We start from the raw sequence: 18,356 nt of genomic DNA on the forward strand, positions 1-18,356 counted from the left end.
TCACGGTTCGGTTCGATACTTTGGTGTCACGGGTCGATAATTTTTCGATACAAAAAAATGTTCATGCCTTTTTAATTTGTCATTTATTAAAATTATAAATATATATTTTAACTCAAAAGTACAGTTTTTAAATGTAATGTTGCTAAAACAACAAAATAATGCGCTCAGTGGATCTGCACTCGACAGTGCAGCCTAGGCGGAGTAGTCGAACGCAGATCCACTGAGCGCTCAACACAGACAGCATCATCGAAAGAAAAGTTGACAAAATAAATAAAAAATTTTGTATTGTTCGATACATATGCGTACCAAACCGAAAGCACTGTATCGAACGGTTCAATATCGATACGAGTATTGTTGGACCTCTAGTTAGCAGATGCCATTGATAAAAACAGTGAAGTGAAGTAATCACTTAAACTTATCTCCACTGCTGTGTAATCACTTATTACAAATTACAATTTTTTAAAATAAATTATTTTATTTTTTTTGGAATACTGTTAAATGCTGATTCCTATGCCATATGTCAATCAAGATCCAGTTTGTGATTAAAGTAGCAGTTGAGCTCATTTACATTGTTAGTGAACTTAATGGGGTCTAACAGCATGAATGCAGCATTGAGGCTGTCATTTTCAGCTTCTACATGAAGATTAAAATCATCCACTATAATAATTTTCATTTGTTGTTATAGGGATGGTGTTTGCTAGGTTTCACAGAAAACAGGAATGATCAACAATAGCATTTCAGCCTTCATTTTGTGCCAGTTAGGTTAATGTACTTCATGGTGACTGATGACTGAGCTTAGCTGAGGTTTTCTGACATAAAGGGCAGAAAGGAAAAAGAAAGTAACTTTCAAACCATTAACGTACCTTTTAACTATTAGACATAATTAAACATTAAAGTATTTTTTCTCACATTTGAGTCTGCTTCACATGTCATTTACATTTTATGTACCTGTCTGTTTCTTCTTTCATTTTTGCTGTTAATAATAAATTACAACATCACTTAATCACATTAAAGTGTAGCAGCTGAAGTATTTTTATACCGACCATCCATTTTTTCCTGGGGTCTACTCCCAGTTAGACATACCCTGCCATTTATTTCATGACAATGATGTTTAAATGTCACAAAACCTGAAATACACATTTTTGCTTTTATGACATTTAGAGTGGTTTGAAAATTGGTTTGGTTGCAAGCACTTGTTGAATCTTTGCTATGAGTTTAAACTGATTCTTTGATTCCATCACAGAGTGAACCAGGAGAGCTCAGAGGTTCCCACTGGTCAGTCTGCCCAGCAGCATCAAGCACAACTGAACTCAATATTTATGGTATGTACATGTACAACAACTACTCTTACATCTATTCTGTTCACAGTCATCTCCATGCTGCTCTTTGTAGACCAGTAGATTGTCAGTGTGTCCAACATGGATCTGATGTTTGTCTCCATGATTTCAGTCTGATTGGCTCATTCATAAAGTATTCTGTTCCAGCTGCTGGAGGTAAACATCATCACTTTTGTGAAGAAGGAGCTGAAGAAGATCCAGAAGGTTCTGAGTCCAGTTTACCCAGAATGCTTAGAGAGTCGGAGGGAGGAAGATGATGAGGTGTTGGAGGGCAAAGATGAAGAGCAAAGGAGCAGCAGAGAGGCATTTATAAAGATCACACTAAACTTCCTGAGGAGAATGAAACAAGAGAAGCTGGCTGACTGTCTGGAGAACAGTAAGATTTCTATAAAAGAAGAACTTTAAGAAAAAAACAAAACATAAAACATTATGTAATGCCTTTAAAACCATGTCTACATATTCCATATCTTATTCAAAAGCATGATTTGAAAAAAAAAATGCGCTCAATTTCATGCCAGTAACAAATTAGTTCTGTAGTGTGGAGATTTTTGCTTTTTAAAACACGCAGGAGCATGCGGTTCAAATGGTTTCAAAAGAATCTTTCAATAAAGGCAGGTAATAACACTAATAATATTTAAGCCGTGATTCTTAAGCGTGCAGGTGTCAAGCTCCAGTCCTCGAAGGCCGGTGTCCTGAAATCTTTACATGTGTCCCTGCTGCAACACACCTGGGAAAAAAAAGGTCATTAGTAACACTCTGTATAACTTGATTGCATGCTGAGGGGGCAATTCAGCCATTTGATTCATGTTACAGCAGCTCATTATTGAATGAGTATGGTGCAATAAGAGTACTTTTAGAAGTACATTTTTCCAAACACTTACATTTATTTTAATTTACTTGAGTAGAATTAGGGGTTGCCACATGAGCATACAGTCAAATTTGATAGTCTAGTTAATGACCAACTGATTTTGTGCAGTTGTGTTGCAGCAAGGACACATGCAAAAGTTTCAGGACACCGGCCCTCGAGGACTGGAGTTTAACACCCCTGCTTTAGAGCATGGACAAAGCCTAGCTGAATTGAAATGCAGTTGTGTAAAGATCTAGAGTGCATTTTCAGTTTCAGACAGAAAATAGTTAATATGTAAAGTGAAAATAAGGACCTGTACAAAGAGAATTTGCAAGAAGAAGATATAACTTGGGAATATATCTTCTACCAGCAAAACAGACTTCAGGTTGATGTGCAATAAAATAAAAGAGTTGAGTATAAAAATGTCGGTGTGTGTGTGTGTGCCCACGCACATGTCTTTGTATCATTCAGAAACCGTTGCTGCAGCTTGTCAACATAACCTTAAATCTGCACTCAAGAAGAAGTTCCAGTGTGTTTTTGAGGGGATCGCTAAAGCAGGAAATCCAACCCTTCTGAATCAGATCTACACAGAGCTCTACATCACGGAGGGAGAGACTACAGTGGTCAATGATGAACATGAGGTCAGACAGATCGAAAGAGCATCCAGGAAACCAGACAGACCAGAAACAACAATCAGACAAGAAGACATCTTTGAAACCGCACCTGGAAGAGATGAACCAATCAGAACAGTGCTGACAAAGGGAGTGGCTGGCATTGGAAAAACAGTCTTAACACAGAAATACACCTTGGACTGGGCTGAAGACAAAGCCAACCAGAACATCCAGTTCATATTGCCATTCACCTTCAGAGAACTGAATGTGCTGAAAGAGGAAAAGTTCAGCCTGGTGGAACTTGTTCATCACTTCTTTACTGAAACTAAAGAAGCAGGAATCTGCAGCTTTGAAGACTTCCAGGTTGTTTTCATCTTTGATGGTCTGGATGAGTGTCGACTTCCTCTGGACTTCCACAAAACTAAGATCCTGACTGACCCTAGAAAGTCAACCTCAGTGGACGTGCTGCTGACAAACCTCATTAGGGGGAATCTGCTTCCCTCTGCTCACCTCTGGATAACCACACGACCTGCAGCAGCCAATCAGATTCCTCCTGCATGCTTTGACATGGTGACAGAGGTCAGAGGGTTCACTGACCCACAGAAGGAGGAGTACTTCAGGAAGAGATTCAGAGATGAGGAGCTGGCCAGCAGGATCATCTCACACATCAAGAAAGCTCGAAGCCTCCACATCATGTGTCACATCCCAGTCTTCTGCTGGATCACTGCTACAGTTCTGGAGGATGTGCTGAAAACCAGAGAGGGAGGACAGCTGCCCAAGACCCTGACTGAGATGTACATCCACTTCCTGGTGGTTCAGGCCAAAGTGAAGAAGGTCAAGTATGATGGAGGAGCTGAGACAGATCCACACTGGAGTCCAGAGAACAGGAAGATGATTGAGTCTCTGGGGAAACTGGCTTTTGATCAGCTGCAGAAAGGAAACCTGATCTTCTATGAATCAGACCTTACAGAGTGTGGCATCGATATCAGAGCAGCCTCGGTGTACTCCGGAGTATTCACACAGATCTTTAAAGAGGAGGGAGGACTGTACCAGGACAAGGTGTACTGCTTCATCCATCTGAGTATTCAGGAGTTTCTGGCTGCTCTTCATGTCCATCTGACCTTCATCAACTCTGGACTCAATCTGCTGGAAGAGCAAACAACCTCCCAGAAGTCAAAAACAGGACAATCTACATTTAAACAGTTCCACCAGAGTGCTGTGAACAATGCTTTACAGAGTCCAAATGGACACCTAGACTTGTTCCTCCGTTTCCTCCTGGGTCTTTGTCTTCAGACCAATCAGACCCTCCTACGAGGTCTGCTGACACAGACAGAAAGTAGCTCACAAATTAAAAAGAATACAGTCCAGTACATCAAGGAGAAGCTCAGTGAGAATCTGTCTGCAGAAAAAAGCATCAATCTGTTCCACTGTCTGAATGAACTGAATGATCGTTCTCTAGCGGAGGAGATCCAACAATCCCTGAGTTCAGGAAGTCTCTCCACAGATAAACTGTCTCCTGCTCAATGGTCCGCTCTGGTCTTCATCTTACTGTCATCAGAAAAAGATCTGGATGTGTTTGACCTGAAGAAATACTCTGCATCAGAGGAGGCTCTTCTGAGGCTGCTGCCAGTGGTCAAAGCCTCCAACATAGCTCTGTGAGTACAAACACAGATTCATGGTTGTATATAATATAATTTAAGTACTCTACACATTACCAAATTACACAGGTCTGGAGACATGATGCTAATGAAAATAGTTAGTAAAAATAAAAAATATACTTAAAATTATACATACAAGTTGGCATTGTATCAAGTATGGAATTCTTATCCCAAATTTCAAATGTTATATTATCTGTTTGACCACTGGATCTCTACTCTGATCTTAGATTTGATCTTTCTAATTGAAAAAATCCAGTGATGTTGTAAAGAAAACATTTTCTTGTTGTTTTTGGAAGTGTTTTTTAAGCATAATCTAATATCCCACAGGTTTTAAAGGTACTGTGACTCACAGAACCCAATTCTATAATTCATATAACTTTTGGAATTTTTTTGTTGATATTTTACCTCGCTAAAGTATGTGTAGCCAACTGTTTGACCCTGATGGAAAACATGATATTGGTCATCTTTCTCAGAGCAAGATCGTCATTCTATCTTTTGAACTGGCCTGGCAGGATGGGCTCATAGTAAATTAATTTATTTTTTTGGTCTTTTTTTTTGTACAGCTTTTTGGTTTGAGCTCTGGACTTTGAGCCATTGCAACACCTTAAATGTTTTATTTTTCAGTCATTCTGCTGCACATTTTCTGTTGTGCATTGGCTTATTGTTCTGTTGTATGACCAAGTTCGGGCCAAGGTTTAGCTTTTCAACAGATGACATCACATCTGACTCTAGAATACTTTGCTAATCAAAGAACCTCATGGTCAACTGAATAAATCAAGTCAAAAAAACTTTATTTATCCCCAAGGATACAATTTGTTTTTGTTTTTTTCTTTTCGTCAGATTGAGTGGCTGCAACCTCTCAGAAAGAAGCTGTGAAGCTCTGTCCTCAATTCTCAGCTCCCACTCATCTAGTCTGAGAGAGCTGGATCTGAGTAACAACATCCTACAGGATTTGGGAGTGAAGTATCTGTCATTTGGACTGCAGAGTCCAAACTGTACTCTGGAAACGCTCAGGTTAGAATAATTTACGTTGGTTCTAATACCTAACTGTAATATGTAACAAATTCATTTCTAAACAAAGTTTAATTCATGAGATTATATCACATTCAAATAAATGTGACTCCATAATGTAGTGGTTAACACTATTATTTAGCAACGAAATATCACTGGTTTAATTCCAGGTGCATTAGTCAAGACAAAATGAAGGTAGCTATCAAGGGAATGAAGTGTGGAGAGATGACAGGAGAGGGACATTTTGACCAGACTTTCTAATACAATCTTGGAGAGTCAGATAAGGCCTTATAAAATGAGAAGTGTATTGTTGCTAATTATCAAGAATAAGTGTGAAAAACTATACCATGAAGCCATGGCAAAGAGTTATTCAAGCTAGGTTAAGAAGAGTGGTGAAGATTAATGAGTAGTATGAAGATTTCACTACAGATGCAGTGTTTGCTTTCAGTGTTAATGAAGAAGTAAAGAGAAGGTCAGAAAGAGATGTACTGTGTCTTTGAGGATTAAGTGAAAAATATGATAGGGTGCCAAAACAGGAACTGTGGTAATACATCATAAGTTTGCAGTGAAGATGGACAGGTTTACACATAAATGGTAAATGGCCTGTATTTGTATAGCGCTTTACTAGTCCCTAGGGACCCCAAAGCGCTTTTACACATTCAGTCATTCACCCATACATTCACACACTGATGATGGCAAGCTACATTGTAGCCACAGCGCTATACAAATACAGGCCATTTACCATTATTCCTAGTCTCACCTGTCAGAATGTTTGTGATATGACATATGGAGGCTAAAACTGTGTGCATGGTATCATCCATATGGTTTGGATACAAACAGACAAGAGGCCAAACTGGAGGTGGCAAAGCTAAAGATGTTAAGATTTTTTTTTGAGGGGGGGAGCAACCAAAACTGATCAGTAAATCAGATAGACAGTTCATGTAGAGTGGATTAGCGAGTTAGAGAGGCAGGAATAAGATGATTTGGACATGTGCAGAGGAAGGATTATGAATGTTATTGATATATTTTTACTTTTTACTTTTTTTATTTATTTGTTTTGTTTTGTTTCTTACCTTTCCTTTTCAGTTTAAGGGGCTGCTACCTGTCAAAGAGAAGCTGTGAAACACTGTCTTCAGTTCTCAGCTCCAAGTCATGTAGCCTTGAAGAGCTGGACCTGAGTAACAATGATCTGCAAGATTCAGGCATTAAGTTTCTGTCTGTTGGACTGAAGAGTCCACACTGTACTCTGGAAACTCTCAGGTTAGGATAATGTTATGTAGTTTAATTGTTAAGATAAAAAAATGACTTTATGATTGAAGTTTCAGATATGAATTAGTGAGATTATATAGAAGTTTTCAGGTGGACCGGAGAGTTCACACTGCAAACTGAAAAATTTCAGAATAAATTTATTTGATGTCACTGATGTGTTATTCTCATTAACATTTTATCAATAGATAGACAAAATGATAAATATAACAAGGATTATGCACTTGAATCAGGTACGGGGTTGGGGGGTGAGGGGTGGAGAAAAAAGAATTCAGTCGACTACAATTTTTTTTGTACACACTATATTTTAAACAAATACTTTCAACCAAAAGAAACCATAAAAAAACACCCTCCGTCAGTGTTATGTGTGATTCTTCTTAGTACGTCATGATCTAAAAAAGACCTTTTATCTTTCAACAGTCTCTCAGGTTGTCTGATCACAGAAGAAGGTTTCACTTCTCTCCTGTCATCTGTAAACTCTAATCCCTCCTGTCTGAGAGAGCTTGACCTGACATACAATCATCCAAGCGAAACATTGTTGAAGCAGCTTTTTTTTAGACCGGAGGACATGCTCAGGTATGGAGAAACCTACTGCAACAATAAACGGTGTCTAAGGAGTGAGAACAGAACGATTTTCTCTGTCATAATGTTAGCATGCCTCATATGAACCTTTGCACACAAAACTGATTCCAAACAAGCTCTTCCTACACCTGATCTATTTTTAATCATACCAAGCCAAGACCACAAAATGGTTTACACTATTAAAATAGAATAGAATAGAATAATCCTTTAATTGTCCCGCAAGGGGAAATTTGGGTGTAACAGCAGCAAGAAAACACATATACAAACAAACAGTACACAAGACACAAAACAGAAACTTACACAATTTTTACATATTTACATGAAGGACAATGGTTACCAAAAACTGAGTACCATACTGTTGTTAAATTAAATAAAATTAAATACAGATAAGAGGCAACCCTGGTTATAGTGTGAATCAGTTGATAAAATAGTGCAAGATACAGCATAGATGTAAACATCTATGTTTGTTGGGAGCAGTTCTGATTGTACAGTCTGACAGCTGCAGGGAGGAAGGACCTGCAGAAACGCTCCTTCATGCATCTAGGATGCAGCAGTCTGTCACTGAAGGAGCTCTGCAGTTCAGCAACATTTACATGCATGGGGGTGGGAGACTCTGTCCATCAGCGATGTTATTTTGGCCAGAGTCCTTCTGTCTCCCACCACCTGCACTGCACAGGGTGCATCGCAGAACAGAGCTGGCTTTCCTAATGAGTTTATCCAACCTCTTCCTCTCAGCTGCTGATAAACTGCTGCTCCAACATACAACACTGTAAAAAATGACAGATGCCACCACAGAGTCATAGAAGGTCTTTAAAAGCGCTCCCTGTACTCCAAATGACCTCAGCCGCCTCAGCAGGTAGAGTCTGCTCTGACTCTTCCTGTACAGAGCATCAGTGTTGTGGCTCCAGTCCAGTTTATTATTCAGGTGAACACCCAGGTACCTATAAGAGTGCACTATCTCAATGTCCACTCCCTGGATATTCACCGGTGTCATTGTGGTATCTTGATGCATGCTCAATCATCCAGGTAAGGAAATCCCAAAATTATGGGAAAAACGTTTCGTCATGAAACATTTCTCCCACTGTGGTAGTTTAGAATATTTCTAATAAATAAACACTAAAAACCACACCAATAATCACGCAAATGCAATGGTATCAGACTGTGCATCTCTAATCGAAAACTATCCTGTAGGTGATGCAGATATTTTAGCAGACATTGGATAATACATCAAATGTAGTACACTAAAATATTTTTTTCTTGGATGATATTGTAAAGTCACTTGTGCTCATCCTATCTGCAAATCTGGTACTGGGTATGATATTTAAGCTCTCTTTCAACCTGAAAAGTCTGCAAGCTGTCAAACCAGCTTTTCCACTGCATTAACCAGTGTAATGTATGTTGTTATTGTTGCCTTCTCTGTTGTATGAGGAAATGTCTTTTTGGTAATCGTCCTGTCTTTCAATGTTTCATCCATGCATATGGAAGGGCAGAGTGTCAAAAGAGCATCTGACACCTGTGATAGAGCTGGGGCTGGTTTTTGTTTTAATTAATAAGTACAGTGATGAAATGTGTATATCTAGCAAGAAATGACTTTACTATCAGATCAAATTGCAAAAAACAAAACTTGAGTTTTTCTGTTAAGAACAGATTATCTGTAATGTCCGCACATGTGTGTAATGTCCATGTGTGCATGCTGAAAGACACTGTGCTGGTCTGACCCCCCTCTTCCTTTCAGGGTGAAGCCTGCTGGAGTCCAATGGTTAAGACCAGGTCTGAGGAAGTGTAAGTGTGTTTTTAATGTGATTCATGAAAAAACAAAGCAGCAGACATTTAACCATCTTCAAACTGTCACATCACTCATTCACATCTTAGATATCAGGAGTCATCATCAAAATGTGAATCAATGAACAGATGATGGAACAATAACTGCAGCTGGATTGTGTTTGTTCTCTCCATCAGATTCCTGTCAAATTACATTTGATGTAAACACAGCACACAGGAAGCTCAAACTGTCTGACAACAACAAGAAGGTGACATGTGTGAAGGAGGATCAGTCATATCCTGATCATCCAGACAGATTTGACTTCTGGAAGCAGCTGCTGTGTAGAGATGGTCTGACTGGTCGCTGTTACTGGGAGGTTGAATGGAGAGGAAAGGTTGACATATCAGTGAGTTCCAGACGAATCAAAAGGAAAGGCGAGAGTGCAGACAGCAGGTTTGGATGGAATGATCAGTCCTGGAGTCTGATCTGCTCTGATGGATGTTACTCTGTCTCACACAATAACATAAAAACATCCATCTCCTCCTCCTCCTCCTCTGTCTCTAACAGAGTAGCAGTGTATGTGGACTGTCCTGCTGGCACTGTGTCCTTCTACAGAGTCTCCTCTGACACTCTGATCCACCTCCACACCTTCAACACCACATTCACTCAAACTCTTTATCCTGGTTTTGGAGTCTGGGCTGATTGGTGTGATTCCTCTGTGTATCTTTGCAAAGAAGTGTAAACTCCTTTTGGAGAAACATTCACTGTTGATGAAATGGTTCTCTCTGTACAGGATTGAACACAGCAACATTGAATATTAAGACCATGATCCATATCTCTTTTTATCACAATATACAGGGAGTGCAGTTAATGTTTGATTAAAGTATTTTAATATGATTTTTTTCAAGTTCATTTAAACACAAAACCACAACATCTCTTCCCAACCACTTTGGCAAGCAATGGGAGCAGCCATGCTCCAGTTTGCATATCTGTTTTTTTAAATGTATGTAGAATTGTATAAAAAGTACCTTTTTATATATAAAATTTGAGAAATTACAATTATATATAACACATTCAAGGTGTTGTAGAGTGCCGTTTTCCTTACACTAATACGTTTGAAGAAATCAATTTTAAAAATTGCATGCAGCAACAAGAACGCGCAAACTTGATGCAGGTGTTTTATCGACCCTACAACATCTGATCAAGTCTTCTCGGCACTTTCTACATTGGAATATATGTCATCACATTTGTCAGCATGATGTTTTTTTATCTGTGCCACTGAGAAAACAGGAAGCAGGAACCAATGTCATTTTCCTGGAAATTGTAGCAGTGGTGAGATTGCAAAATAATGTTTAACTTTGTGCCTTTCTGTATATACGTTTGTGCAATATTAATATTAAGAACTTTGAACAATATTAAATATTAATATTATATATATGTGAAGAGTAATGAAGAGTAACAGACTTAAGGGGGGAGGAATGTAACAAAGTGGCTAGGACAGAATTCATTTGCCATTTGTCACTTGCATATATTGTTATTCTGTGTTCTGTTATCCTATAGTCTATCATAATGCTTTAATGTAAACACAGCACATGTAGCCTTGGCTCTACATACTATCCTGGGTCTGTTTGCGGTAGCATTGGTTATATTCATTTCATCTGTGCAAATGTACTTAAAGCTAAATGTCACTTCATCATTAATTGATTTGAATCTTTCATTTGTTTATGTAGTTTGGTTATACTTACCATTGTGTGTTCCTCTGGACAGGTCCTATGTGTAAAACAGGTATGTGGGAATGGCCGCCCCAGTACTTCCTGATTTCATAGGATATGATGTCACTGATCATGTCAATTGGGTGTAACCAAATGAAGGGGTGTTTCTTTTGTGTAAAATTGTTTATTTCATTTAAAATAACCCCATGAGTCAGAGTAAGTGAAGAGATTGACTTTTCAAACTGTTTAGTTGGGTGAATGAGTTTGTTAAGTGGAAAAATGATTTTATTCCTGTTTCTTTGTCTAGACTGTGTTATTTAGTCTACCCTGTTTTCCCAATGGTGGAGGTTAATGAGATCCAGGTGTGAGTGGAATTCTACATAAAGCAGGTGGGATTTTGACTGAGAGGTTCTTGTGTTTTTGTGAAATAATTGTTGAAAGGCGACGTCAGAAAATAAAGAACACTTAAAAGAAACTTGAACAGTCTGCAGATGCTGTCTTCCTATCACCTTCCATGCTGCTTATGTCATGCTACCTCACAATATAATATATATAAAATATTATATATATATTAGAATATTAATAGAATATAATATTAATATTAATATTAGAACAATATTAAGAACTTTGATTTCACTATTGGAAATGTTTTATCTTGATGTACATGTTGTCTTTTTGCAATCTGGTTATATTATTAATTTATTTTCATTTTTGCTACAGTTTATTAAAATTAATAAAGATATGATCATGCTTAGACTAAATTGCCAGTGGTTTTAAAGAATTTTGTGCAACTTGTTTTTTTTTCATTTAAATTGTGAGATACAGCTATGACGCTTCTTTATGTAAAAAAAACTATGACCTTATTACATACATGTTAAAGAAATTCTGGAGATATAAAGCTTCTACTGATGAATAGAAGTTGAAATGCTCCAAAAATAACACTACAGCAGGAGTGAAGTGAAGTGAAATTTATTTCGGTCAACAACAACACAGATTATCATTTTACATAAAAGTACTCAATCATACAAGGGATCTGGAAGCATAAAGTATGGCTGTTTCCCAATTCAGGGTCTGCAGCCTTAAAGTACGCAGCCTTAACGGTCCTCAAGGTCCGCGTACTCAAAGACCGCCGAGGCCGGAAGTGCGAGGCTTGTAGGCTCAAGAAATGGGACGGTCTAGCCTCCGTCGCGCTGCCCAGGTTGCCTAGCAACCATGATACTAACAGCTGGAAATGTGTCATACTGCTTTGTTTGACAGAAATGAAGGACAACATATTTTTTTAATTTGTTTCTACATGAGCTTTGTGTGATTTGATAACTATCTGAGGCTGAGACCACAGGACTGTAAAACATGATTGTTGGGCTTCACTTCTGTATTGAACAGTTATTTAAGATTAGCTAGTAAATAACAAATAGTTAATGTTGTTCATGAGACTAAAGTCATTTCACTTTGGTAATGTAAATATAATATGGCCAATATTATAGTTATGATATTAATCATTATTAGTTATTACCGCAGTGAACTTGAACTCCGTGTCAAATACTGAGCTTCAGTAAAGATTCAAGTTGCATTTATTTATATTTCCTATCACCTTAAATCTTTGACAGTGTATCTATAGATGTATCATATATAAGAGACAAATATTGTTCTTTTAATATGTTGGCATTATTACTAAATTTGGCTCAGTGCTTACATATATGTGTAAAAAGCAAATGTACGAGCTGTGATTACTGTTTCTGATAGAATGAAGAGTAGACTGATATATGAAATATTCCTTTATTGGATGAGAAAATCAGACCATGTCATAACTGCTTTAAGTCACACAGAATAGATATCAGAGCCTTAAACAGGCTGACTTCTGCTAAATGGGTCAAACTGGGCAGAAAGTATACAAACACATAACATCCTTATAGAATATGATGTAACACTGTAGATAAACTTACCTCAGAATATATAAAGCATATAAACAATTACAGCAATATGATGCAACAAACACAGCAGTGCTACTGATCCAAAATACTCAAAGCTTCATAGAACTGAAACAAACATTTATTTTTAGCTCCATTCTGCTGCTGCACTGCTATTTTAAAGGCTTTAAAACCAAGTTAGTACAAACATCACTAATGTCACATAACACCGCATTAAAATGCAGCCTTTAAGGCTGCAGCCTCAGTCTTTGTCTGTGATCAGGTTCTGACAGTAACATGAACACGATGATCTCAACAGGACCTTTTTGAACATTAATACAGCTCATATGACACCGTTTGCACTCCACAAAGCCCTGAGTTCAAAGGTCAGCGAGTCAACTTTCAGAACTTTCGTCTCATCAATGATCAGATTCAGTTAATGTCAGATCCAGAGTTTCAGTCACATTCATTTTATTATTTAACAAGACACAGACATAAGTATCTATAATTCTCTTCATGATATAAAAACACTTCTGAATATCAAAAATGCATTAACTTAGAAAAATATTTGTCCTTGTAAAGTCAGTGACAAAAACAACACAGTGTCTGTGGTTTATTACCTGATCTTACAAGTGAGAAGAAGCCAGAACATGTACAGCTGCTCGATCATCAAATAAATGCTCTTAGGAAATAAATAACTTATCCAAGAGTGTGAGACCTCAGATGATCCAAAACATCAGTTACTAAAATGGCTTTTTCTCAGATTTGGATGCATGAGGGCAAAAAGATAAACAATAAGCCTGTGCAACACAAAACAGAGACTCAGAATAACAGGTTAGAGAGGCAAAAGGATACAAAAGTCTTTGTGTCTGGGCTGTCTTCTTTAAGAGGGGATGGAAAGATGGGAAGTCCAGTTAATCTGAAGTGCAATTTTGAAGTTCACAGTCCTGGGTGGTGCTGCAGGCAAAGCTGAGAGCAACCACACCACAGATGGCTGAAGTAAAGCCACACTAGAAGTTTCCACTGCACCTGAAAGTCTGCAGGCTGTGATGAGTTTGATGTCTGTAGAAAAATGTGCACAGAGGGCAGCAGAGTTGTGCCTTTGTGGGTTTCCTCTCATGGTCTAAAAACACGCAGTTTAGGGTAACTGATGACACCTTCACGCTGTGAGCCGACAGAACAAAGCAAACTTCACAGGTTCACAGTAACAAAGCAGAGTTTATGACTTCACACAATGTGATCAGTTAACCACAGGAAGCAGAAACTCTGTGCAGCTCAGAACTGGTGCTCAGCTGTCACCACCACAATGTCATCAGAGTCCTCAGCCAATCTCTGCTCTGTACTGACTGGTGGTGTTGTTACCTTGGAGATGAGAAGGTCATTTCCTGTCACATGTGGTGATCAGACAGGTTTTAGCAAGGCAAAAGCAATTAAAATTGATAAACAGTCCATTTTGGTGGCGTTACCTTTGGCTCTGCGTCGATATAAAGACACCATGAGGAAAGTGGAGATGAAGTATGGAGTGAACACCACCAGGTGACAGACCAGTCTGATCACAGGATGGAAGGAGGTGGAGTCAGGGGGCAGCGCAGAGGTAGGGGATGGAGTTATAGAGGTGGTGGGTGAAGTTGTGGTTGTAGGTTTACCTGCATAGAGAATCCCACATGTTCAGGTGAATATGTGGATGAAATAAGAGGTGAAATCAGAGTGACGCTCCACACCTGTGACAGTGATCCAGCTGGATGGAGACTCTCCATGACCACTGATGTCACACTTGTAGAGGCCTTCATCAGACCTGGAAACATGCTGGATGGTCATGTGACCTGTAGGCTGCTTCCTGATGAAGATACCATCTTTATAGAAAGCAGCTGGGAGGTTGGAGGGAGTGGTCTTTGTTTTACAGAGCAGAGTGACGTCATCTCCCTCCATCACAGGGAGGACAGGACTCTGCAGGATCACTGATCCACCTCAACACAGAGACAAACTACAGCATTTCATCCATTTACACACAGCTTCATCAACACTAACTCCACACACTCAGCTTACCAGTGACTGTCAGGTTAACCATGTTACTGATGGGACCCTCTCTGGACTCACACCAGTAAACTCCACTGTCCAATGGGATGATGTGACTGATAGTGCAGGAAGAACCAGATGAGCTCCCCCAGTCAGCTCCACACTGAGTCCTTGTGTCTCTGCTTGTGTTTCTCCTCAGAGTCCATCCAGCAGAGCTGTCGTCCTCCTCACAGCTCAGAGACACAAAGTCTCCTTTAAAGACCTGAGAGCTGCTGGGACTCACAGTCAGACGAGCTGTGAGGAGGATATATTATGTAAATGTAATTATTATTTTAGTAATAACTTTATTTGTGTCAAAGTTTCATAAAAACATCTTAAAGAGACATACAAAACCCAGCACACAGTATATTCAAACACAAGTTCTTTAATTCATTAATTCTTTCACAAGCAATTTTGTGAATCACAGCCAAACGTTAGGGGTGAATCTTCAAGAAAATCCAAACCAAACTAAAACATTTCCAGCAGTTCTTTAAAAGATAAATGTTCAGTCTGCTCGGGATTTAAACTAAGGTTGTGATGCAGTTAGAAGGCTTTGATGAGATCAGATCGACTGCTAGAATAATGTCTCTGCAGGAGCCTGATCATCTTCAGCTTTGTTTATGATTAAAATCAAGAGACGCAAGAATTTGGTGATAAGTAATTCCTGACGTGTCATATTAGCCTAACAGCAACATTTAAAATGAATAAAAATATAAACATCTCTGAGAAATACACATAATTCACTAATACGGCATAAAACTCAGTCAGTTTTATTTAAGTGAAGCTCTTACTGTGAGGTTACTGACCTGGGTTTGTTGTGTGCAACAGCAGTGACATCAGAACTAAAGAGAAATGAGAAATCTTCACGTTAGTCTAAATTTATGTAAAAGAACAAAGAAAACTTTGCTGTCTGCAGATATTATCAGTTTGGTTTAAATAAAACTTTCTACTTCTACTCCGTTATTTTTGGATGCAAATAATCCCTTAATATTCTGCACCATTGATTTTAAACGTTCTGCAGGCTATGATCACCACGTTACTGTGAATCATTTTCTGTGTGGACACAGCAAAGGTAGCAGCCAGGTAATCAAATGCACTTGACAGACAAACTGATGTTTTGGCAGTTTGTTGGTCACAGTGCCACAATCTTTCCAGGAGTGAACGTCCCAGCAAATTTACATCAAGGTCAGACTCTGCAGCGCTCAGAGAAACTGTAAGAGCTACATGTCAGGCCTCAGTTAGCATGTTAGATATTAAAGATCATGACAGCGCAAGAACCAAAGAGATGAGAGATAATTGGCTATAATGCTCACAAACCTCAATGAAGTGAAAAGACACTGTGAGGAAGAGTTGGCTGATATTCCCCCATAATGATGTTAGAGACTGATGAGGTCATACAGAAAAACTAAAGAGGGCTTCAGTAGCTAATGAATGATGGGGTGTACTTAGTTTTTCACATAACCTTAAAGTGACACATTAACACATCATTAAGTGTGACTCATTAACGTAATGGATGTGGTTCTGCATACTGAATACTGCATTTTAACTATTGTAAGTGTACTTTCACTCTATAACTGTTCCTAAAGAGTCTTATTTTCACCACTCTCATGCAACAACGTTTCATGCCACACATCTGTATGAAGACTGCACATTAACCTATAAATCAAGTATCTACGCTGACTTTACTTATTATGAATTTTTCAGATTTCCTCTTTAACCTTCTTCCTTCTACTTGGCCTCCTCTGTGTCTTTATCTATATAAAACTCATTTGTTTCTACATAAAAATGTATGTTTGTGATGTAGACACATCAGAGAGCTTTTTTTACAGCTACATAATCATTGCGATGTACTTACAGAGCAGCGTTAGCAGAGGTGTTTTCTCCATCGAGCCTCTTGGTGAAATCAGACCAGCAGTTTACAGTCACTCAAAGTCAAACCCTCCTCCTCTTCCTCTGTCACAGGATGACATGTTGCGTTTTGAAAAAGAAGGGCTTTCTGTTCGATGGCAACAAAACTGATAAATAAAGAAAAAAACGAAATGATAAATTAAACTGGAAACTAAATTGGAACAAAATCAGTTGATCCTACATGGAAGAAAAGGCTCATCAGATTAACTCTGAAGACTTTGAGATCTGAGGCAAAACTCGAAGCAACTATTTTGATTAGAGAATATCTTAAAAGTGAAAAACAAAAGAAACCAAATGATTAAGTTATCTTAAACACTGGGAGGAAAAAGCAGCTTCTTCCTGTAGGTGACTGTGGTTTTGCTGAGCAACTGAAAGGAAGTGAGCTACAGGTGGCATTATTACTGCTCGCCCGACACCTTCTCTCTGCTTTAGCGAGAGTCTTGTCATCAGAAAGTGAAAGTATCAAAATCTCCAGGTTTTCGAAAGTTATATAATTCTTTTTCTTTCAGTATTGTCTGTTTTTCTCTCATTTTCAATCCAGGCCTTTGCCTGATCATTTTCAGAGAAATGTTTTCTTTTCTGTTCTGCTTAACATTAAAAAGTCAGATAACGTAATGTTTATTAATAATAATAATAATAAAATTGAGTTTCAGTTTCGACAGCAGTTAGTTGATGGCGTCCTCACAACATTAAATATGCAATATACATCTTCATATGGTCCTTACAAAGGGGCTCATTCCATATATTTTTGCATTAGATGGTGCATTTCCATTCATGACTGGATGCTTTGGTAAACATGGAGGTTTTACAGCTGCTTATAAACAGGTCCCATTAATTGTCTTTATCCTCCCTCTAACCACTACACACCAACTGAAGGGGTAGTCAAGCTGGTATTCAAGTCTCATGACAAACGCGTACCCCTCCCCCTTTCTTTTGTCACTGACACTGCACTTGTAAACAGGCTCTCTTATAAGCAGGACAACAGAAGCTTAATGTTACAAAGTCAAACATCAGAATATGACATCCAGCTGCTCGGGCTCCAAATAAAGTTCAGTTTCTTCTTCTTTCTGGTATAAAACTTCTCAACCTTTGGACTAAAAAGTAAAGATTGTCTTTGTTGCCTTGTTTGAGACAAGGGACTTTTCTAAAACATGAGCTCATAACTGACTCTATAAATAGCGTCGTTAAAAGGGTGCAGGGCTCATGTGAGTCAGAGCGTACCGGAAACCGATCGGTACCCCGCATGCACGAAAGGTGTCTACTTCCGGTCGAAGCGTTTTATGATAGTTACGGGTCGGAGTATCTGTTAAGATGTTAAGAATAAATACAAATACAGTAACAAAAAGCCTAATATTAAACATTACTATAATGATGTTTTATGTTACATAAAATTGATTCGTGGATCACTTAACAAAAAGGCTATGAAAACTATTACTATTTGTAGTAATTACAAATTATTTAAATGTATGTAATTCTTTGTATTACACCCCCTGGCATATGTTAATTTTATTTTGGTTGTATACATGTTCTGTATACTGTTTCTTAATAAAGTTTAATAATTAAAAAAAAGATTTTAAGAATAATAAGTATCTCTTAAAATGTTTCCAATAATGAAACATTTCAATATAATGTAGACAAAAACGAAAAATAAAAAGATAGCTACGGATCAGGACTCCCGATCCTTACTGCGCATGTGCAAA

General features: G+C 38.3%; 3 protein-coding genes across 16 annotated transcripts in view; 1 reads left to right on the plus strand and 2 right to left on the minus strand.

Annotated features, from left to right (window-relative positions):
- LOC146521511 (uncharacterized) overlaps positions 1-11,547 on the plus strand; it is a 44,299-nt gene extending 32,752 nt beyond the window's left edge. For 12 of the 14 annotated variants that reach the window (XM_085154898.1, XM_085154897.1, XM_085154896.1 and 9 more), the window contains 8 exons: positions 1,244-1,322; positions 1,485-1,713; positions 2,656-4,450; positions 5,294-5,467; positions 6,551-6,724; positions 7,151-7,306; positions 9,048-9,094; positions 9,272-11,547. In XM_085154898.1, coding sequence (XP_085011024.1) covers positions 1,244-1,322; positions 1,485-1,713; positions 2,656-4,450; positions 5,294-5,467; positions 6,551-6,724; positions 7,151-7,306; positions 9,048-9,094; positions 9,272-9,816 — 3,199 coding nt within the window. In that variant the 3' untranslated portion in view covers positions 9,817-11,547. The remainder of the gene's footprint in view (positions 1-1,243; positions 1,323-1,484; positions 1,714-2,655; positions 4,451-5,293; positions 5,468-6,550; positions 6,725-7,150; positions 7,307-9,047; positions 9,095-9,271) is intronic. The other 2 variants (XM_085154910.1, XM_085154905.1) reach the window with 2 other exon arrangements.
- The window catches only part of LOC146521506 (V-set domain containing T-cell activation inhibitor 1-like), a 216,209-nt gene that overhangs the window by 128,391 nt on the left and 69,462 nt on the right, over positions 1-18,356 (minus strand). The gene's annotated exons all lie outside the window — the stretch shown is intronic.
- Positions 13,463-17,895, minus strand: LOC146521512 (Fc receptor-like protein 1). The gene is made up of 6 exons (XM_085155174.1): positions 16,604-17,895; positions 15,555-15,590; positions 14,740-15,003; positions 14,415-14,660; positions 14,160-14,339; positions 13,463-14,078 (listed from the first exon to the last, which is right to left on the minus strand). Exons 1-6 carry the CDS (start codon positions 16,632-16,634, stop codon positions 13,969-13,971), a joined length of 867 nt encoding a protein of 288 aa, XP_085011300.1. The 5' UTR covers positions 16,635-17,895; the 3' UTR covers positions 13,463-13,968.

Source organism: Neolamprologus multifasciatus, chromosome 3 (assembly GCF_963576455.1).
Source record: "Neolamprologus multifasciatus chromosome 3, fNeoMul1.2, whole genome shotgun sequence".
NCBI classification, from domain to species: Eukaryota; Metazoa; Chordata; class Actinopteri; order Cichliformes; family Cichlidae; genus Neolamprologus; species Neolamprologus multifasciatus.